We start from the raw sequence: 24,971 nt of genomic DNA, 5'->3' as shown, positions 1-24,971 counted from the left end.
ATGCATGTTGGCAACAGTTCTTCCATGTAAGAGAGGCAACGCGTCAAACAGGTTAATTGAAAAGTCCCGGGCCTGGCACATAGATCGCGCTACAAGAATTAAATCCATATGTTTTTTAGTTAGCCCTGGAGCTCAAAACATGCGTGTATGCGTGTAAATTTGACGGCTGTCAGTTCATTAGTTTGTGAATTATAGCATTATGAGTGAAGCAACTTTTGTTATTGTGAAAAAAAAAGGATAAAAAGGTATTTCGCGTGTTGATAAAATATTGCTTTTTGAAGGTAAAAATATAGTTGAGGCAAAAACTTGTTTCCCGATATAGGCCCACAAAAAAACAACCATCGAGGATTGATATGCTAAGTTTAGACGTGGTGAAATGAGCACCGAAGACGGGAACGCAGTGGATACCCAAAAGAGGTTGTTAATGATGAAAACATTTAAAAAATCCACAAAATGATTTTAAATGACCGTAAATTGAAACTGAATGAAATATCAGACACTCCAAAGATATCAACCGAACGTGTACATCATATCATTCGCGAATATTTGGGTATAAGAAAGCTTTGTGCAAAGTGGGTGCCGCGCGAGCTCACTTCTGACCAAAAACAACGACGAGTTGATGATTCAGAGCAGAGTTTGAAGATGATCAAGTGTAATAAACCCGAGTTTTCGCGTCGATATGTGACAATGGGTGAAATATGGCTCCATCATTTAAGTCCCAAGTCTAATCGACAGTCATTCGAGTGGACTGCACACGATGAAAGGAAGGACCATCAACAGCGACTATTACATAGCGTTAGTGGACCGCTTGAAGGCCGAAATCGCTGAAAAACGGCCGCATTTGAAGAAAAAGAAAAGCTGCCTCACCAAGACAATGCACCGTGTCACAAGTCAGTGAAAACGATGGCAAACATCCATGAATTGGGCTTAGAATTGCTTCCTCATCCACCGTATTCTCCACCGAAGAGGTGATCGTCTTGCCATGAACTGAGGCCTATTTTGAAGCAAAGGACAAATCGTAATACAAAAATGGTATCGACAAGTTTGAAGATTGTAGTATGGTAGGCCGGGGACTTTTCAATTGACCTGTTATATTATTTAAATTACCTGCCATGTCTTATAGGCAATATTCCAGTGCTTTGTTGATCCCTCACACTTTGACGAGGGATAGTATTTATAGTAATAGCAGCACATGCAAAACATTATCGGCGAGAAGAAACGGTTGAGTAAACCCAATATTAACTGACATGATTAAACTTTGGAACATTAAAAATTGAACATTAAAAAGAATTGTTGCCACAATCCTTTCCATCCAATCCACAATCCTTTTTACATTAAAAAATATAATGTTTTGGTAATAACACCGTGGACATACAACATAACCGTGGACATAAAACTGGCGCGGCAAAATTAACTGACGAACTCTTCTGAGATTAATACTGTTCGGACAAAAACGATCCGGCGAGAGCTGCAGAAAGTTAAAATTCATTGAGGGGCTCCTATTATGAAACTTTTTATAACAGAAACCAATTCTAAAATGCGAATGAAGTGGCGCAACGATCATAAAACCTGAACACTTGATCATTGGTAGAATATAGTGTGGTCCATTGAATCATCGTTTACATTGTTTTCTACAAATGGCCGGATATATATATGAAGACGTCCAAAAAAGCCTGCAATTCAAATTACAGTCAAGCATGTGAGAGGTTCTATTATGGTTTTGGCAGCAATATCATATTGCTGCTAAACAATATAAGATGTCTTGGTTTTAGGTTGGTTTGAATATCAGAATATCATCAAACATGTTTCCCAGTTAGGCATAATTAAACCGTCGTGAGGAGCTTTAGAGGAGAATGTGAGGAATAGATTTTCATCTCCAACAAGACGGTTTTGGTACAAGAATGGGATAATATTCCATTGGAAACTATTCAGAGACTCTATGAAACTATTCATCGAATAATTGCAGTTGTTTTAAAAGTCAATGGTGGATCCATGGTCTTGTTATAAATTAAATATTGTGTACATGTTAGGTCATATTATTTTGTCCATATCCTGTATATTTCTATAAGTTTGTATATATATATATATATATATATATATATATATATATATATATATATATACAAATATAATCTACTAATAAAATTTACTTGACCTCCTAATTTTCTGTAAATATTTTATTTATCACGTATTAGTTAGTACACCAATTTCTTTAATAAATCCAATTTACCAAAACGCCTACGCCGCTTTCTTCCTGGTCAACAAAGCAGATCTAACGTTAATGAACTGTTACGAGCCCCATAGATGTACACGTCCTGTTGCTGTGCGGAACAAAAGTCTAAAATTGAAAATAGTCCCAAAAATCCACTCGTCTGGAAACCGAGAGGTGTCTTCATGAATATAAACCGTTTCTGGTGGCGGCGGCGATAACGTCGGGGCGCCTAGCCGACCGCTATCCAGAAGATCAGACGTAATTTCGCCATATATCATAACGAAATATGTGCAGAACACGCGGACCGACCGGAAAACGAAAACAAAAATCGTCGGATCAAACATTTCGCTGTTAAAGAAGGTTTTCTAGGATTGTCTTATCCTACTTTATATTCTATTTTATATGTATAAAAAAATGTTTTACTTACCCTCAGTTCGACACGTTAAACACTAATATGAATTAAGAATAAAGACGTCTCTTAATTCAATATTTTACTCGACACAATATTTAGTATTTAAATATAAAAACGCCAAGTTCTTTGATTACATTACTTTTAAAATTCATGAAAAGTTGTGCTAACGTTACAATGTAACTATAACGTATATGTCTACAGCTTACTCTAAAACTGGTTGACTTACCTGAAACAAAAAGAAAATGTGTATTAGTATATGTTTCGACGCAATTATAATTAAATTATATGTATTAAGTTTTAAACAAATATAACGCTTTTTTATATAGTTTAGGACCTAATTTATTAGGCCATTTAAATGTTTATAACATTTGTGATATGGGGAAAGAATTATGGCTTGAGACAATATCAAATAGTGTATTGCATCGAATATTTAGTGGAGCCAGATCATTGTTTAAAAGGCACCAAGGGACAGATGGCTAGTAAAACCATGACCTCTTAAAAAGACCTCTTAATGTAAGTGTTAAATTTAAATAAATGTTAATCATTTAAATAAATAAACTTGCCGTTGTACACTAATTTACGCAAGGAAGAAAGAAAAAAATTGTGTTTTATTTATAACATTGTTTTCTCTTCTTAACACAACGATATATAAATTTAAAAAGAAATAGATTGGTGTACACCTTTATTTCACATTAGCAGAGCACACAGACATTGTCCTGTTTGAGCTATGAATATACAAATTCGAACTGGCATAAATAATTAAAAAAATATATTTGAAAACCATGGTGTTTGTTGTAATGTTTTTTTAGGCACGACATTATTGGTTTTGTCTCCTGGCGCGGAAAAAATAACGATGCGGTAAGTTTGACGGCTTTCTATCAATCAAATGGATCAATTCATAATGATACATTAATTTTAATTGAGGATATGCCTTGATGGTTAGCAGTAAGGGGTTAATATAATTAGAAATGACCTAAACGGTACCTAATACAAAACACATTTTACCAAAAGTTGAGATGCGAAACGCAATACGATTTCGAGGTATTGTGAAAAACCATTCACAGAAATGTTCCCCTTTTAAATCGGTAACAACACTATGCCTGCGATACCATCATGAAGATAGCCAACGATGGAAGTGGCGAATTTTTTTCAGCTTAGAATAAATTCACAAAATATCATTGACACATTTTTTTTAATAGAACGAAAAACCTTTTAATTAACGTTTACTTCATCCGAATACTAGCGTTAAAAAATAAAACTGACGCAAATTGAATTTTCAACTGTTTCAGGTATCGCAGGGAATTAAGGCAAACAACACAAGTCAATGGCGAATTTCTATGCGCTCGCAGCGAGCGATGTCAATATATGCAGTATATAATATATTTATTTCCGCAGTTAAGGCAATAGAACAAATACAAAATACATATGCAACGTTACTATGAATTTACAAAGAAAAAACCTAATTGACTTAAGGAATTATTGTAGAATTTCTACCACTAGGAGTTTACTTTAAATTATTTTATAAAAAATCAGAATAAACAGATTATTTATCAGTTGTAATATAATTTTAAAGTGTTATAGTTTGGCTATTTAAGCTAAGATATAGTTAAAATCATGGATTAGTAAGCAGTAGGTTAGATTCAATCCGTATAAACCTTCAGTTGGTAATAAGGAGAAATATAATTAAGAATATAAGATACTAACAAATGAAAATAAACAAACCTTCTAAAAGTTCTCGCTGTTCTTGTTACTTAAACAATGGTTTTATTTGAGTTTTATTATACAGAGGAACCTATAACATTTTCCTATCTTTCAGGTAGTTCATAAAAGTCATTACAAGACAACATTTTTCTGGTTTAGAAATATGCATAGTGCATTGGCTGAATTAAGTGAACGTTGGAAGGATCTAGGTTTGGGTTACACGGTTGGTATTGTGCTAAATCTGGACTTTTAAAAATATTTTTTATAATATTATTTTTTGTAAACAATCAGAATAGACATATTATTTATCAGTTGTAATATAGTTTTAAAGTGTTATAGTTACGTTATTTAAACTAGGATATAGTTAAAATCATGGATTAGTAAGTATAAGCTACCAGCGAAATACTAACGTTTGAATATATTAATTCTTTCTCTAAAATGCATTTTATTAAATTTGTATGAAATTGGTTATTTATTATCAAATTTTAAGGAACTCATTTTGACCTAATCAATATAATAGCAAGTAATTGCTCGCAAAAATAATGAATAAACAAATGATATTACGCCGACTTGGTAGCTGCAGTGATTAATGCTGTAGGACATTCCTCCTACTGCTGTGGTAGTCGCGGGTTCGAATCCCGCAGCGCATGAATATAGTTTATGATGCTTAATGGCGAGGACCGTGGTTCCAGCTTCCATCTTAAGCAGTAGGTTAGATTCAATCCGTATAAACCTTCAGTTGGTAATAAGGAGAAATATAATTAAGAATATAAGATACTAACAAATGAAAACGAACAAACTTTCTAAAAGTTCTCGCTGTTCTTGTTACTGAAACAATGGTTTTATTTGAGTTTTATTATACAGAGGAACCTATAACATTTCCCATCTTTCAGGTAGTTCATAAAAGTCATTACAAAACAATATTTTTCTGGTTTAGAAATATGCATAGTGCATTGGCTGAATTAAGTGAACGTTGGAAGGATCTAAGTTTGGGTTACACGGTTAGTATTGTGCTAAATCCAGATTTTTTAAAATATTGGAGTAACTAGGGAGTGACCGGAACAGAAACAATGGGCAATTTAGTGGACATATTATTTACTCAATTTTACAAATGTTTAGATATCTCAATGAGAAAATTATCTATATTATCACAAAATTGTCAGGATATTTTTTCAGAAGGGTAACCCGATCTCCGAAATAACCTTGTTGTTGAGCACATCCATTAAAGGGTATATGCGATTTATTAATTCATATAAATTGTGCAGATCGCAAGCGTTACCCTCCGGCTTTGTTGGCGCAGGGGTAAAGGCGGCAGGACGGCCTACCTGCTGTTGAAATAGTTGCATGTTCGAATCCTTTTGCGACATGGTCGCAAGTTAATGTTTGAGATTGTTTAACATTTGTGATTGTCCTTAGGAAAGAGTGTAAAATCGGACAAGGAAAATGATCCCGGTTACTCTAATAACCAGGCTGGGTAAGATTGGGGCTCTTCCAGGATGATCTGCAAGTTGGTCACCTGCCAGTCGGTAGATTTAATACCGAAGACCGTGGTTTGGAGTCCACGCTAAACAGTAGGTCTAGTTCAGATAAACCTTAGTTGGTAAAAAGGAGACTCTAATAACAATTATCCGATTAATATTATTTTTCGAGTGACCTTAGGCTTATAATATTGATTAACATTGATGTTTTATTTAGAATTATCGTAGTATCAACAGTAATAATTCTAGGAAATAACGATTTCTTCTTCTGGTATGGAAGCGATATTCCTCTTATTGTATTTTATCTTTTGAATAATTATTTTGATCAACATACAGATTACTCAGATAATCTTATAAATAAATGACATATTATAATATATAAGTTATTAAAAGACAAAAAGAGTTTAAAGAGTAAGTAAAAGTAAAGAGTAAAATTTCAAGCACATGCACATTTTAAGACTTGGATATAGACATAAAGCTTAATTTTTTTTTAAATTTGTTTCCGAACAATAATAAGTTTTATTGCATTTACCTACAAGACACAAACACCATTAAAGAAAAATTTCATTGTTTCTGTATCATTTATGATGAAACAAAGAGTATATGACATCCTCATTACTCTATAAGGTATACATGTATATTTTGGAACTACATGAAAATTATAAGCTATTAAATGAACAATTGCTAATATGTAAAATTAGCGGTTCAAAAAGATGAATAAAACTTTACGATCATACTAAATATGATATTTAAAAAAAAGTCGATAAATACAAGATACAACGCAAATTTTATTAGGTAATCATAAAATTTTTCTATATTTTATATTTCTTTTACTCCTCCAACAACAAGTCGTTTAAAATATCTGCAATTTTATTTTTATTCAGAAGAAGTATGAAAATATGTAAACATAAAATACGTTTTCATTTGCCATAAAGACTTATATCTTACCCTGGGTGCCATCAGCCCTCTTCAAATCGAGAACTAAAGGTAGCTCGTAAGAACATATCGGAGCAAGAAATCTACGCTCTAAATCTCTAAAATGAGAATCATGATAAAGGTCGCCATTATTCTTCAAGATACGACCTTTAAGAATAATGTGACATACATTTTTTCTTGGCGAATATAAGGTATGCTAAATAATTAATTATTATATTGCTGTTAACATACTGCAAATTATTGAAGAGAACATAATTTGCAAAAAATCAATCAGTATATATACTATATATATATATATATATATATATATATATATGTATATATACATATACTATATACTTTCACTAATTTGTAACATGGTGTATTGTCTCGGTGAGGCAACACTTCCTTTTTATTCAAATGCGGCCGCTTTTCAACGATTTCGTCCTTCAAACAGTCCAATAACGCTATGTAATAGTCGCTGTTGATGGTCCTTTCTATTTCAAGGTAGTCAATGAAAATTATTCCATGCGTATCCCAAAATACAGACGCTATAGCCTTACCAGCCGACTGTTGCTTTTTTTCAGGCTTTGGAGCGGGTTCATCGTGTGCAGTCAACTCAGATGACTGTCGATTGGACTTCGCAGTGAAATGATGGAGCCCTGTTTCATCCATTGTCACACATAGATAGACATAGATAAATGCAATAACTCGGGTTAATTACGCTTGATCATCTTCAAACACTGCTCCGAATCTTCAACTTGTAGTTGTTTTTGATTAAAAGTAAGTTCGCGCATCACCCACCCCACGTTCAGTTAATATCTTTAGAGTGTCTGCTATTTCATTTAGTTTCAATTTAGGGTCATTCAAAATTATTTTGTTGATTGTTTTAAATTATTTCGTCGGTCACAATCTCTTTTGGGCGTCCACTGCGTTCATTGTCTTCGGTGCTCTTTTCACCACGTCTAAACTTAGCGTACCTATCCTTGATGGTTAAGTTTTCTGGGGCAGTGTCCAGAAGGTCGGCATCAAGCAGCAAGTTCAACTCTATTTTTTCCTTTCAAAAAACAATATTTTATCCACACGTGAAATTCCATTTTATCCATTTTTTTCACAGTAACAAAAGTTGCTTTACTCAAAATGCTATAATTCACAAATTAATAATCAGACATCTGTCAAATTTATACACGCATCTTTTGAGGAAAAATTATATGAATTTTATTCTAGTAGCGCCATCTGTGTGTCAGGCCGGGGACTTTTTAATTAACCTGTTAGTATGAGATATAATTAAGGATAATATAATTAACGATTTAATTTGGTAGCAATAATATAAAAACACATTGTAATTATATCAACATTATAAAAGACTTTGGGTTCGAAGCAGTCTAGAATTCACGTAAATATTATTAGCATCAACCATTTTGCAGACAACCGGGACAAAAATGTTTTTTTACTTTTTTTGAACTTAGCGATTAGTTTGTAGGAATTTTGATTTTGGGCACCTTAATTTTAAGTAGGTTTTTAATTTTATTAACTGTTTACGTTTAGTGCCATAGTTTGCTCAGTAGGTTAATTAATCAATTATTAAATAGTAAACTATGAAATTGAATATTTTACTAAAAATAAGAAAAATATATATTTAAACAAAAAGTAAAATTTTGGCGAATGTATGAATATGTAATTAATATGAAAAAAATAGGTATATAAATTCATCCGTTCTATTTTTTTCTCTCCTCGTGTGATTTTTCTAAGTTAGAAAAAAAAACTTTGACTGGTAAGTGACCAAGCAGTGATCAGTTTCTTAGTAGACCGTGTTTATGTTTATTATATAGACGCACACTGATGGTGTTACTGTGAGCATTTATCATTACTGTCGCATATTATATATTTGTCACCAACTTCATGTTAAATCTTCCCTGACAAAATTCACTTTTCAGTATGAGTCATTTCATCGAAGTGTAAACAATAACATTTTTCAGTAATAGTAAATTTGTACCAAGTATTTGCGGAGGTTGGTTTAGGTGGCTGAAAGTCATTGAATTTCGTATGAAGTTTATGGCAACTACGTAATATCAACTTGTGAAAATATGTGAAAACTGGTTCGAGGATTTAAAAGAGGTGATTTTGATACCGAAAACAAAGAGCGTTCTGGACAGCCAAACAAATAATGAAGCTGATGATTTGATCGTCCTGCTCGATGGAACAATGAATGGAGTCTCTATAGACTCGATATGTTTGAGACGAGCGCGACAAACGGCCAGAATATGAGCAAAGATACAACATTGTTATTCTTCAACATAAAAACGCTCAACCACATGTTGCAAAACCGCTGACAATATACTTGGAAACATTCATATTTATTCCGACCTATGAGTGGTAACCTGCCTAAGCGACAATTCAGTTCTTATAATGGTACCAAAAATGGACCTATTCGCCGATATAATCAAAAAATGAGAATATGTAGCGTCTATCGATGGACAACAATTTGGATAGAATGTATTGTACTCTAATTCACAATAGAACTTCAAATCGATCAATCTTCAAGATTCAAAAAATCCTTAAAACTAATTTATTGGCCTAATATTATATTTTTAATTATATTTTTTTATCTTTAAATTACTAATAATTTATCATGAATTGTAATCCTTAAATAAGTGTTTTCGAAAATTTTAAAAAACTTAAAATTTTGTATGTTTTAAGTTTCCTTTTGCCAACGGACTGGACCTACGTTTTAACGTGGACTCCGAACCACGGTCCTCAGCATTAAATTAAATTAAATCATCCCAGAAGACATCTGGTCTTACCCACGTTAAACAGTAGGTCCAGTTCAGATAAACCTTAGTTGGCAAAAAGGGAGACTCTAATAGCAATTATCTGATTAATATTATTTTTTGGGTGACCTTAGGCTTATAACATTGATTGACATTGATGTTTTATTTAGAATTATTGTAGTATTAACAGTAATAATTCTAGGCAATAACGATTTCGACTCCGAACCACGGTCCTCAGCATTAAATTAAATTAAATCATCCCAGAAGACATCTGGTCTTACCCAACCTGGTTACTGGCGTAAATGGGATGATTTTCCTTGTCGGATTTTGCATTCTTGCAAATGTTTAACAATCATAAACATAAATTTACGACCATGCCCCAGCAGGATTCGAACCCGCGACTATCGCAACATTAGGACAGTCGCTATCGCCTTTACCACTGCGCAAACCAAGCCGGCAAATGAAGGTTTTGACAATTAGTTAATCAGAAAAATAAAAGAAAATATCATAAGAAGTCTACGAAGACATAGTATTAAAGTTAATTTTAATGTGCTCCAATGTAATTTCAAGATATCCTAATTGAGAGAGTAAGATTAAGATTAAGATTATTTTAATTTACCTAGAAGACATCTACGAAGAACTAGCTCTTATAATTTAAATTAGCAGGCCCAAGTGGACCCAATTAACTTTCAGATTTGGCGTTCTAATAATAATAAATCTTGATAATGTTTCGACTGAATTCCCACCACCTGACTATATTTTAAGTAACCCTTGTTCAAGCAATGCTTTGCTTGGTAAAATGATGATTATTCAATTACAGTTGATTTTCGCACGAATCAAACCAACCCCACCACTGTTTCATAATAAACTAACCCGCCTGATATAAATTCGCCATAATTTGTTAAGACAGTTGCACAATTATAATGTTGCACACACAGTAAGTTTGTACTAACATCGAAAACGAAAGGTACATCATCAAATACAAAAATTATGGTGCAATAAATAGGTGGTTTTGTATTAAAGTGATTTTTGTTTAAGGAATATTGGGTATTTACTGTTGTGTCTTCTAAAATCAAAATTTAGTTTGTTGTTAGCTAACATAAATTCAGTTTTAAAAATATCTTTGCTCTATTTGAGAAATATATAGGAAAAATATATATATTGAAAATACCTTCTCATTTGCTTTTTACATGCCATAGACCTTAATAAAGTTAGTTTGTGTTCGAAACGACTTTAAAATTTCTTTAAAATGACCTTTGTATCACATTAATTTTCTTCTTTTTGTGTTATTCATCTTAGGCTGTAAAGCACCCTTTTGTCAACTAGCATCGGATGCTATTGTAAGTTTTTCTCTTTCATTTGGCTTTAATTTTCTTCATATATTAAAAGTGACCTTATATTTTTGTATACGATATTGAGATTATGTTTTACTTAGTAAAGTTAGTGAAATGTTTTGCTTTATTCAATTTTAATATAACTGTATACGAGGAGATATTAAAGTAGCTTAAAGGACACCCGTTTATCCAAATTTTATAAGATATATATCTAAAGAAATAATTGTATTCTAAAAGCGTTGCTGTAAAAAATTACCTTTGGCTATTTAACTGTACCGAAGCTACCTAGATGCAAAACTATTATACTGCCATAAACCTTATTTATAACGACCTAGATTTAGTTTTTAATAAGAATTTTCAACGAGTAGCTATTATGCATTCGCAAAGCAGGCTCGAGCTAAACCAAGACGTAATCACGAAAACACCTATTAAATATGAATCAACCATTAATTATTCTGGGTAAAATTGAACAAATAAATTTGAGTGGGTTTTAAAGCGGTATTGAAAATGTAAATAAGTAATGCAACTTTTGATGGATAATCGATAAAATACGCTTGGTAAACATATAATGATCATAAAATAGACAAGTGCTTTAACGTTTATATTTAACAGCGAAAATAATTGGAAAATCTAGCTTTCCATAAATTTCGGTTTAAAAATAGGCTTATCTTACAGGAAAATTAAGTAAAATGAATAATCTATTTTTTTAGTATAGATTATTTAGTTTAAAATTACAATAGAGGGTGACACAGAGATGTCTTATAAATTAGCAAAAATGTTTCCTGTGCGGGTTTACGCGTCATTAGTTCAATCAAATCTCCAAAAATGTCAATTTAAAAACTGCACAGTATTGAGTCGGAGTATTGCTGAGTGTGGTTAATCAGATGGCTCATGCTTAATCTATGATGATGATGCTGATGATTGGAATAAAAGGTACAAAACATATTTCACAAATAATTAGTGGCCTAAAATGTCTCCGCAAGAAACGTTGTTGTAGTTCGGTGCCAAAGACCACATCTGCCTGAAATATTTCTCATTTCCTCGATCAGCTAAATACTTGAATTTACTGAAGTGCTAGCCTGAATATGAAAAAAGAATCTTCTTTCACAAGGATAACACCAAGCTATACCGAAGAGTGCATTGGCGATGGGAGGCTAATTGATTGATTGTTTGGGATACGATTTTCTAGGCCATTCTTCTTATTCTCCTGATATGGTATCTTCAGACACTCTTCTGTTCCCATACTAGATCAATTGGGAAGCGCTTCTCATACTAAAGAAGTTGAGAGGGTCGTCGAGAAGTCGCAAATGAATACATAATATATACAATTTAGAGCATTTAATATATTTATTATTTTTATTTAACATACATAAGTATTCCGAGTCCACTATAACTGTTCATCTGAGGCATCGATTCTTTGCGTTGTATCTGTACTATACTAATTCGATAGGAGATAGATGATGACCATTATTTACAAAATTTCTCGTTTTCTTTTTACTCTAAGAACTCGTGACATAATATTGAATGACTCGGATCACTGACTTGTTAAATAGCAAAATTTCGGCTAGTTAAGTAATTTAATCACCATTTATAATTTGATGAAAAAATAGTTGGTCTTCCATATCTCCAAACCTTTAATATTTTGACGACGTTGCGGTATAATCTCATCTGCCATCTTCCTTCATATCTTGCTTCCTGTTGTTTTATTCGTCGATACGCGACCTCATCGATAAATAGAGAATAATAGAGCAAGACCTTAAGGTAGTAGATGAGGCTCTACCGAAACTTAGTAAAGTTAGTAATACGATTTTAGCATGTAGCTCCCGCGAAAGTACTTAAGATAACTATGTATCCCTGTTCAAAAAATGTCCCCTTCTTTACATAAAATTAAAAAATCAAGAAAATAACACAGGGTAATTTTGGATTAGCTATCGTACCACACTTTCTTAAAACATTCCTTGATGTAGTTAAGTAGAAGTCTGACAAATGTATCGCAACTAAAGTTGTTAGGTGACTTACGGTGGATTAAAAATCCCCAAAAACTTCTCCTTCTTAAACTATTACAAGTATGAAATATTCAAGCTTTGAAAAACATCCCTAGACTGTAATTTGAATAGAAATAGTGTCAATTCGAAGATCATTAAAGACAAACTGGAGAATGAAGGTACAGGCGATACTTATAAACAACTATAAACTGTCCAGATGGAACACTAACCACGTACTGTAGTCATTTTTAAGAAAGAGGTGTCAAGGAATCGCAGCCATGTGCAAAGGCCATGTGTGTTCAAAACTGTACTACACACAAATTCAACAGAATAATTAAAACTTAAACCCAAACCATATAAAGTCTATCCAAAGTTGGTGTGAACATACATCATCTATGAATTTATGACGTTAAAACGGTGCAACGTTGCCGCATCAATTCTAGCTTATTTTGTCTTTGACCTAAAATAAAATTCTAATCTAAATACTATTATGAAACAAAAATGGTATCAAATATAATTTATTTTATCATTATAGTACATATAAAAACTACAGTTAATTATACAGCCACAAGAGTTTATAGGTTAGAGTTATAATCTAATTACTATTGTTTCCAAGAATTTTTCATACGTTTGACAACCGGAAGAATTTGACAGGCTGTTTCGGTTACATGTTCGAACTTATTAGACAGCATTTTGTCTATTTTTACCTGGAATAAAATGAGAAGGAAAACATTATCTGATTCTAAAATGGCATTTACAAATTGCGACAGGCAATACATTAAATATTTTGATAACATATTCACAGCAACTTTGGATAGACTATATATCCGATTTTTTACAGAATTCCCTATATACAATATTTTAATCTTACCATAAATATTCAAAAGTTCATAAAGCATGCATATTTCATTATCTGTTTCCCAAGTTCTAACAGAAACTGTAAAACTATTATATGTTTTTGCTTTATACAGCTTAATAGCTTCATAAATTTATATTTAGTCGATATTACTGTGCATCTTAATGTAGGTCTAACTTCTAGCGAAATATTCGAAGCCTTTTTGTCAAGATAAAAAACGTGCTGCATCCAAAACTTATTAAACTCAAGCTGGGTCATAAGAAATGAGTTTTATAGCAAGGACTGTTCCGTATCTTTGTTGTTTTCCTGCCATGGCGGTACAAAAGCGTCGTTTTTATGTCGAGGTTTTAAGGATAAAATATTGGTTGCAGGAAAATTACGAGCTCGAAGAGGGTTGTTTTGATTGTAGTCGGAGGATTGTAGTTGCAGTCTAGATAATAGTAACGATGATATAAAGTTTCTTTTGAAGTCTTTGATTTTAAGAAAACCTATATTATACGTACAAATAGGATTCTTCTTTAATGCAGGAGTATCCTTAATTCTGCCGAGTGCATTATTTAAGATTTGTAACATTCGTTCTAGCCATAGATATCATCATCAAAACCTAGAAATATCTGTAATGGGATGTAATAAATTAGTTGAATTAATATTATTAATTTGAATAAATTTAGACCCTATTGTATGAGGTGATAAACAATATTCATTTAACCAAAAAGGGGCTAGGATCATATTTGAACACCTAATAAATTTAACAATAAAATAAATGATACCAGTTAATCGAGTTTCCCTAAATTATTGCCAGGAAATATCATGCAATAATTTACTCGAGTCGTGCCATTAATAAGCCATCAAAAACATTTTTTATTTCCACTGAAGGGGAAGTCAATTAAGTGTCATCCATTTCCTAATTAACACTGGAACATACTAATATTGCCTTGGTTAGACTCTATATATTTCATATCTATTATGAAAGAAATTGGTAACAAAGTGGATTTTTTTCTACATATGAAGTTGATATCTGATACGAAGTTTGAGATATGAAAGACATTTTAATTATTGGGCAATAAAATATCACTTAATATTAAATTAGTGATATACTGATGAGTATCTAAACTCATTTCTAAATCTATATTCATATAAAATAGTTAAGATAGTAGAAAAAGAAGGAAAATATATCTAAATGTTTTGATTCACAACTATTTTATTCCTTCTCTTATAATGAAAATAATTGTGAAAGATTATGACGTTTTGGCAACTGAAATTAAAATTAAATTATACGTTATACATTAATTTTAGTACATTAATTATTATACATTAAAATTTATTTGTTTTAATCCGCATGAAGTGTTTTTTTTAAGTAAAATTACTATATTCACCATATAGTATTTTTGATAGCAAGGATGTATGTATGTAGCAAGATAGATATGCATGATGAAGATTCGTTGCAAATATAGCCAAAGCTGGTAGATAGACCTCAGATAGGGGCCCGTTAGTAGTTGCAATGTAAGTGTACATATGAACGCAACTCGTATGACAGCTAACTTGTGAACAAACTGCGCGAAAAAATTCTATTCATCTTAAAATTTATACAAATAATTTTTTTTCATCGAATATGTTTTGTGTTGTTGTGCAAAATATCCAAAAGTAATATCGTCATCTATTTCATCATTTTATAACCGCAAACATTTAGTATTTGTTTCTGATGTATGTTATATATGAATACACAAACATTATCAAATGACAACATAGGTTCAGAGTAAAATATCACTAAGAATATTGCTGATAATCACCCATTTATTTTCTAAATGAATCAAATCGTAGATTGTTGCATTAATGGGCTTTTAATTGCTTTACAATACCTAGCCCGGTTGCGATAATTTGTCAATTGTTTGGAAATAAAATTTATTCCTATAAAAATATAAAAATTTGCTTGAGTATGTATCTTTCATTAGTTTTTTAAAATATTTGTTTATATGTAATATTTATGAAAAATGTGTATTTGCACTGAAATATTTATAACTACTTGTAGCACTGTTACACAGACATTGCTGAATTTTAATGATAGCTATAATTGTCTTGACCCTAAGTCTCTCTCTCTCTCTCTCTCTCTCTCTCTCTCTCTTCTAGCTCTATTATATGAATGTGTGTAACTTAACATGGCGATTTAACCCCGGCGCTCAACTTCTCCCCGTCCAATTATTATTATTTATATTGTTAATAATTATTGATATATTATAATTAATACAGTTATAATTATAACAGTTATCGTAACCTGTGTATATTATCAAATTGAACACTTACACCATTAATTTACGAACACATAGAGGACACTGTACCGGATTAAATTTGAACGTGGTCAAATAGCTTGATCTATTAGAGTTTTATTTCTTGAAGAAAAATGCAGCTGAAGCGCATCTAAGGTTTGTAGAAGTTAATGCTAATAACGCCTCAATTAAAAAATAATATGGAGAATACTGGCATCAAATGGGTGAAAGTTATTTTTGTGCATGGTACTTAATAGCCGCCTTGTATTGTTATAAATATTATAATATTTTATTTAATAATCAATGGGAATTTTAAAGTATCAGCCATATTTGGCGGATATTAGTACATATAATGGTACAGCATGACTACGGATACCTAATATTGGCTTCCAAGTTCTGTCTCAAGAAACAACTTTTTTTAGAGAATTTTCAAGAATGCAATAGAATATTTTTATGGCTTGAATTGATTTTGAACTCGTCTTGGTAACATAAAACATGCTAATTGCCAAATTAGCGAGACTTAAATATTGGGCTGAGAATATATGGATGCGACTTGTTAGCTCTTTTATTTATTTTAGTTATTTGTTGTCTTTCGGACATTGAATTGAAATGCAACAAGGCATGTGCAAAAGTGTAGTGGTAGCAGGAGATCTAAATGTTTCAAACAGTTTTCTATTCTTCTTTCATAATAACATGATCATAAACAATCCAAAGCTAATTCTCAACAAATGCAATTTTGGAGCTCTTAAGATAAAAGTTAAAATAGTCTTCAGTAAATCTCGCCAGAATTAGAAATCAGTCGGAAGTATTTCGGCATCGGACAATATTAGTTTTCTATTTTTTAAATCGCTTCCTATGATCCTCATCTACGCTCTTTTTGGAACAGTTCGCTGCGTGAAAAGGTCAATTTAAAAACAGAAATTTGTCATGAATTCGTTCATTCGTTCACCACAGACATGTCCAAACCATTGTAATTTGCGTCTCTGAATTTGTTCTTCAATTAGGCATTGATTGTCCAATTTTAAACGAATGATTTCATTTCTCGTATCTCAGAGAGAAACATGTAGAATTCGTAAAATGTGAAAATATTCGAGTGCTGAAGCCAATCAAAAGTATTAGCAAGGTAAGCGTTCGAAATAGACCCACATCTCTCTTCAGTATAATAGTGTCCCTCTTTTCCACATACACCATCTTATATAAGCAAAAGCTGCTTGGCCGATTCAACTTATTCTTCAACTTTCTTCTGTCATATTACTGGGTGCCAAACCCTTGCAGTTTTGTGATTTACAATAGCAGGTAATAGGTGAGTTGTTAACACTTTCATCAGGGTTTCATAAGCCATATGGCTTTACAATGCGAAAACTATGTCATAAATAACGCTCTACACCTCAACGCCTGTATCAGTAATAGATGACATCTAATTAGCGACATCAGGTCGAATCTCTTTCACACAGCCGATGGAAATATTATTCTTCCATATATTATATTATTTATATAAAGTCGAAGAAAATTTTGAGCTAAGTTCAGATTATACGCCAGTGGTTCAGACGTTGAGCGAAAATATAATAAGAAAAGAAAGAATCCCAATGTTAGCAAACAAGAGAACACACTGGGAAGGATTTGCTGAAGAACTGAACAAACGAATTCAACTAAATGTACCCCTCAAGATAACTGAACAATTAAATCTTGAAGCAGAAATATTCGTAGTAGATATTCAACAAGCTGCTTGGGATAATACTCCATAAATTAAGAGTATAACTAAAGGAATTAATTATCCAAAAGAAGTGAAAATGGCAACAAAACAGAACACCTGAAAATAAAAAGAGTTTAAACAATATAACCCAAAGACTGAGAAGATAAATACTGGAACTTAAAAACAAAACCATAAATGACTATCTGAGAAATTTAGCAGATGATAAAGAAACTGACTACTCACTCTGGAAAGCCACAAAATATCTAAAGCGCTCATGTTTACACAGTCCACCTATAAGAGACCTATGTGGGAATAGGGGCTTCTGCCAAAAAGCAGAACCATTTGCTGAATATCTAGGAAAAACTTTCAAACCAAACGAAATTAACATTGAGCATAATTTGCCGGACATAGAAGCTGAAAATTCGATGATTGAATTAGTCACGCCGAAAGAGTTAACCAAAGTTATTAAAATTGACATTAACCCCAGGAAATTAACAGGCTACGATTTAATAACAGGAGAATTACTGCAAAAACTACCAGTAAACAGTAGAAAGGGAACTATAAAACTCACCAACTTGATCAATACAGCATATAGATTAAAACATATCCCAGACATTTGAGGGCTGACAAGACGGAAATTATAATGATCCCAAAACCTGGGAAGTCACCAAACGAAATAAAAGCCTATAGACCTATATCACTGCTGCCAGTAATATCTAAGGTTTTTGAAAAACTCCTGTTGAAAATAATAAAACCGATCATAGAGAGGAAAAACTTAATACCAACACACCAGTTTGGGTTTAATAACAAACACTCAACAATTGACCTGGTCTATAGAATAACAGATATTATTGAAAAAGCCTACGAAAGTCAAAAAGTATGCTCAGCTATATTCTTAGATGTAGCACAAGCCTTCGATAAGGTTTGGCATGAACAGGCCTTGTTCATAAACTACAGAAAATGTTACCAAAATAACACACCGAACTATTAAAATCATACATTACAACCAGAATGTTTAGAGCCAAACAAGAAGAAGCTTACTCTACAATAAAATAAGCTAAAGCAGGTGTACCACAAGGAAGTGTACTGGGACCAATGCTTTATCTACTCTACACTTGTGATATACAATGGAAAATATTACGATGGGTACATTTGCTGATGATACTGCGATTATAGCTGTGTGAGGCAATAATGAAGAAGCTTCACGAAAATTACAACAGGCAAGTGACAATATAAATAATTGGACACAAGCTTGGAAAATAAGGATTAATGAAAGTAAATCTGTACATGTGCAGTTCACCTATAAACAGACTGTACAAGCACCAATAACATTAAATAACAATATCATTCCATATAATAACAACGCTAAATATTTTGGAATGAATCTCGATGGAAAACTTCGTTAGAAGGAACATATAAAGAAGAAAAAAACCGGAATTGAAATATAGGAAAATGTACTGGCTAATTGGAAGAAAATCACAATTATCAGTACATAATAAATTGCTATTATATAAGTTAATATTGAAACCTATATGGACATACGGAGTTCAATTATGGGGATGTTTTGCAAAGGGTAACATAAATAAAATGCAAATTTTTCAGAACAAAGTCTTGAGAGGTATTGTGGGTGCACCCAAATACTATAGGACTGATTACCTACATCGAGATCTTCAGATACCCACAGTCAGTCAAGAAATCAAGAGAATTGCAAGGGGGCGTAAGGAAAGAGTTCATTCTCATGAGAATATTGAAGTATTGTAGCTTTTGGATACCACCAGAATAGGACACAAAACAAAACACAGACTCAAAAGAATCAAACCATCTGATCTTGTTTAGTGTTGTGTAGTGAGGTGCATATATTAAAAAATACAGCAGTGATACATACAAACATTATTTCATCAGATATTTAGATATGGCCGATGGGTCCTCCTAGTTATATACCTAGATTTAAGTTATCATAAAGACAAATTGTAGGTTAGACGGAAACGACTAGTAACAATGTTTTAATTAAATAATAAAAAATATATATTTATTATTTATTAAGGGTGGTAGGGAAGGGACGGGCAGTTGGGAGACCAGGGCACCCCCCTTTAATTCTGATTTGATCACAGATTTTATTTTTTTCTTGATTTGGTAGTTTACTTTACCGACTGGCAACACTGTTCATCCCTAGACTATCTGTCATTTCTGTCAGTTGTCAAACACAAACACGTTCGAAGGTTATGCGCTTGTAAAAGTAAATATTTTGTTGCGGTTTCGGATCGTAATAAAGAGAAAACTAATGAAAGGTATGTGTGTTTTCTATTATTTATCTATTGTATATTTACTAATCTATAAATTAAACTGAAATTCAAGCCTAAATACGTAGATCCAAAAAAATACCGGTAACCTATGTCGAAAATGTATCAGAGGGAGTAATGGGCATTTGGACGCACGGGTGGTTTGGGCATGCCCAATGCTCTCTCCTATTATGTTCAGTATAGGAGGATTTTTAATTATTGGTTTATTTTTAATTATAGAAAGATGCCGTTTAAATTCAAAAAGAAAGGTTCGCGACGGGAAATTCCTAAAGATGTTCTTTATTTGTTAACTTTTATTTTTGGTTTCGACTATTGATATAGTTTAATAATAATTTATTTATTAACCAATTTTTGAATTCCATTATAGGTATATAGTGATCTATAGGTCGTGCCCAAGCCTCCCACAGGGTATGTCCAAGCCTGCCTACCATAGGGAGCATTGGGCACTTTTGACTTAGTTTATAAAATATCTCGTAATGTTGAAACTGATTGTAATTTTAAAGAAATCTCTTTAATTAAACCTAACCAAATGTGTGGTGCAACAAGAATTGGCAATAAAAGTTGTTTGTTGTTATCTATGAAATCTGATTTTTTATGCAATAAATAATAATAATAATAAGTGCCCATACCTCCCCTACCTCCCCTATATTATACTGATATTGTTATTAATTTAATATCATTTTAATTTTTATTAAGAAATTTTACGAATTCCGCTATATTTGATTATATTTCAAAGTGGCAATCGTTATATAATAAAGATTGTCGTTTTTAAATTTACTGCTCCAATATAGAAAAGCAATATTTCAACTTCCATCATTAGTCAGATGTCATATTTTCATGTCGTTAATCTTAGTCTGTTTGCACATTGGTGAGATTTCTCAGGAAGTTGAATAATTAATTATAATTTTTTACTGTTATTTAACATGTCAAATTTAATATCGGTTATTACATATTGTGATTCATTTAGAAATATTAATTACTTTCGAAGCTAATTATTGCTTAATATATAGCATAGTAAAGTATGATTTGATAATATGGATTTTCACTGAATCGGTTTCTTCAATTTCTTATTTCATAGTGGAGCTCGATTTATCAAATTTAGCCCCGCCTGACGTTTGGTTATTCTATATTGAAAATACTGCTTCGAAGGCATCTATTAAAACGTATTCAGGGCCTTAAAACCGTAACTAAAAAAAAGCTATTCCCGGACGCTTACGTTAAAGAGGATTTAGAAAAAATTGAAGAATTATAGTAAATTATCTACCAGGGTAAGGGATAATATCTATTTCCTTCCTTAATGAGAACTGTTAATTGTCATTGACTCTGTGATTCTATAATTTTAAATAAATAATTGACAACAAAAAATATAGTTATATTCTAATAAAATTTCTTTGAAATATATTTTCAAGTGAGTCATTAATTTCGCTGGTGAAGCTAAGGGCCTACCTTAAGCCTACCTGACAAAGGGTAAACTGCAATGAAATTGCAAAGTCAATAATCAATATAAACAAATTAATAAAGCTGTGGAAAATCAAATTGATGAAGACTAATTTTGTCTACGTTAATTTTACACATAAGAGAAATCTATAGTAATACGGTAAAATATTTATGAATGGCACTGGGAGCGAAGCGGTGCTGGAAGGATCATGTAAAGAGAGAAAAAAGAAGAAAATGAGAAGAGTGCATTCGTTTCGGGAAGAAAGTATACTGTATAAGGAAGTCCTTAAGTCTATATTAATATGTATATATATGGGATTATGCTAGAAAGAGCAATTTGGACATAATTCATCGCTATTTGTTAATACCTCGTGGTAGGGGTGTCAACCAACGAGAAAAATATCGATATCTCGATATATCGATATTTAAAAAAAAACTAAGTACCAATATAAAAGGTGTATTAAAAATAATTAAATAGTTTTTTTATAACGTTTAAGAAATACATTTCTCGAAAAAATATCAGCTTACAAAAATATCAATATATAAATACATCGGTCAAAAAATATCGGCCGAAAATATCGAATTATTGATATTTCTTCCGCATCACTATCCCGTGATACTTCAAAAATTGCCACCTCCATAGGGATGACTATAGAGGACCTCTTGAGTTGGTACAAAAAAAGATCACAGTGAAAGTGTATACGTGTATCAGCGTAAACAATTTTGATGAAATTCTAGAGATCCTGATGTGAACATGTTTTATATATTATCATTAACATCATTTAATCATTAAACAAATATTGTTTTAATTGTAATTTTTAGTAGAATCAAAGACATATTTACTTATTTTCAACTGAATAAATGTTATTAATTTTGTTATTTGTTATTACGTGAATTTCTAGAAATTAATAGGGTAGAAAAGGTAGATTCGATGTGGTTTGTTAGTGGAAGTGATCGTAATATGGGATCCTCTTTAATATTTAAATACTATTCATTTGCTGACGATGTACACAAATTGAAATAATTAACGAAAATGTACTTTCGAGGTCAATGCGAGGCTTTCTTAGCTTAATGTAAGTTTCGTCTAGACTTTACTGGATTTGTATAATTAAACAGAAATCTCTCCTCCAAAGATCTCCTCAGGTAAATACACACTATATAAAAATTTTATGTTTTTTAACGATATAAATAATATTTCAATATTTTAAAAGCTAGAATAAGTAACTGTAATTTGCAGTAATAAATTATAAGGTTCGTATTCAATTACAAGCCGCATTTAGAACAAAAATGTAACATAAGTTAGAACAATACATCGTTTTGGAACACAATTTCTCGACTTTTATGTCCCGAAAACTACTTTTGCTGTTAATTTCTGGAGTAAGTCGAATCTACTAATTGGTTGGGACATGTTGGAGCAATTATAAACCATGGCCTGCTAAGTACAGCTGTAAACTGTGGAACTAAAAAGCCCCAGATAAGTGGCTTTCTTTGTAGAGGAATGGATCCTGACATTCTGAAAAATGTTGTTGGTTCTCCACTCATTTTTATCTCTAAAATGTAATGAAAATGTAATAAAAGCTTCACAAAATTAAGCCCCAATTGTAGAAATTAATTTAGTAAAAAAGCTTTTGGTAATTTTGGCTTGAAATATTATTTTATGTATTTCATTTAATGCATTTAATTGAATAATAGGTTAAACGTTGTTTCTGGATTAAGTTTCAGATGATATAATAAGGCTTCATTGCTTTATACAATCAATATATCAATTATATAATACGAGCATATATAGGATCTACGCATATATGCATATTGAATATTCAAAATTTTGTGTGTTATTTTTTTTTTCTTCTGCAATTTATTTTCTTCTGTAAGGTTTCTTAAGCTAACCTCAAAATGGCTATTTTTCCCTTGTTAGATATTTACTGAAAACATTTTAGAATAAAATAAGGTATAATATATATTCTGTATCATTTGAAATGGGTGATAGGGGAACTAGCCTGGATTGTGTAGCAAGTGTATTAGGGATCGATGATTGTCATTTAAAAATGAATGTCTCATACTAACATGTCCGACCGTTTCCTGGCTTCCGACTTTCCAACTTAACGAGTTGTTATTGGTGACGTTCTACATTAATGGTTTTGCTTAGTTTTAATAGCGCTTAATAAAACACATCCTTCTGGTCCAATCAAATATAGATTATCACTGTGATAAAGCTAATAAGAAAATAAATTTAGTACTTATTTTCATAGATTAGGAATCAAGCCTGCAAATAAACGCATCAGATGGAAAGCCTTTTGAAGAATGAATATTAAACTCAATAGTTCTTCAAAGGAGCGAGAATGCATTTTGATTAAATTTATAAAATGAAAATATAGAATAAGTAGAAAATACTCTTTTCCTGATGAGCGTAAATAAAATCGTCAAAACCCTAGATAGAAACACCAAAAAGTCTCACTAGCTTATTTTCACTGGCATCGCTTCTTAATTTTATATATTGAAGAGTATACTTTAATCCAGTAGGAATTAAAATTCTGATTTACGACACAAATTATCAAAATTTACAACAAATTTTTATTTTGATTATATAGTAAATTCACAAATAATAATCTAAATATCCTGCAGTAAAATAGTTAATTTATATGATTTATTGATGTTATAGTTTGCATATAAATTAATAATAGAACGATTTTTTGTATGTATGCTCTTTAAGCGATCCTATACCGTTTATCTGATTTTGATGAAAATTGATAATTAATAGAACCAATTCATAGCTAATATGCTGCTGTTGGTGTAATTTTCACACTGATTTTAGCATATTAATCAAATAACGTAATGTTTATTAAAATCCTGGAAAGAAACGTGCAGAATTTGCCTAATGCATTGCATTTGAAATCGTTTAAGCTTAGAGATATCCAAGTCTGAGAAACATACAAAAGGATTGGTAAAACAAGCATTCCGGAGAACCACATTTTAGACTTATTTATAACTCGTTTCTTACCCTCACACCCTTATAGCGAAATTAAAGCTTCTGTAGCTCGACATATTCATCTTATTACTTCAGCTGTATTTATCAGTTACTTCTCCTGTACTACTGATTCTCCTGCCTAAATCTTGCCTATGCAAACAAGTCGAAGATTGTTTTTTGGCGAGCTTTTTCAAATTGTTCTATATCCAAAAGTAATTCAATAAGCAGATTAAGCAACAATTTTTTAAAAATTTATGTAGCATTACTAGGCATGCCGGGTAATGCTAATATGTTATATATAATATTTAACTAAACATAATTAAAATATATTTTCATCTAATAAATATAGAAGTCTGCATTCGCCTGATAGGGCACCTAGTATAAAGTTTTTAATTATAAAACAGTTTTAAAAACTTTCCCTTCTCCAAGACAATTTTATATGATCTCTTCATTCCCTCAAGAAGTAAAATTCAATTTTCGTTTAAGGATTATATCGACGATGGAGTCGACTTACACAAAAAAAAAACGACTCGATAACTTTCGATCTTAAGTCGAAACTTTATTTCTTCGTAATTAACGGAGTTTGAAAAATATACCGCTTAAAAAAACAAGTAATTTAAATTAAAAGTAATCTAGTTAACGTTGTAG

At 31.7% G+C, this 24,971-nt stretch overlaps 1 protein-coding gene across 1 annotated transcript in view; it reads right to left on the bottom strand.

The window, feature by feature from the left end:
• Positions 1-2,728: 2,728 nt before the first annotated feature.
• The window catches only part of LOC143195759 (uncharacterized), a 257,592-nt gene continuing 235,349 nt past the window's right edge, over positions 2,729-24,971 (bottom strand). The window contains exon 16 of the mRNA XM_076403199.1: positions 2,729-2,850. Within this exon, the coding sequence (XP_076259314.1) occupies positions 2,827-2,850 (24 nt within the window). The 3' untranslated portion in view covers positions 2,729-2,826. The remainder of the gene's footprint in view (positions 2,851-24,971) is intronic.

This window comes from Rhynchophorus ferrugineus, unplaced genomic scaffold, assembly GCF_030347505.1.
Source record: "Rhynchophorus ferrugineus isolate W39M unplaced genomic scaffold, kcgeb_rfMv2 rfM4, whole genome shotgun sequence".
NCBI lineage: Eukaryota > Metazoa > Arthropoda > Insecta > Coleoptera > Curculionidae > Rhynchophorus > Rhynchophorus ferrugineus.
This window is presented reverse-complemented; position numbering and strand designations above follow the sequence as displayed.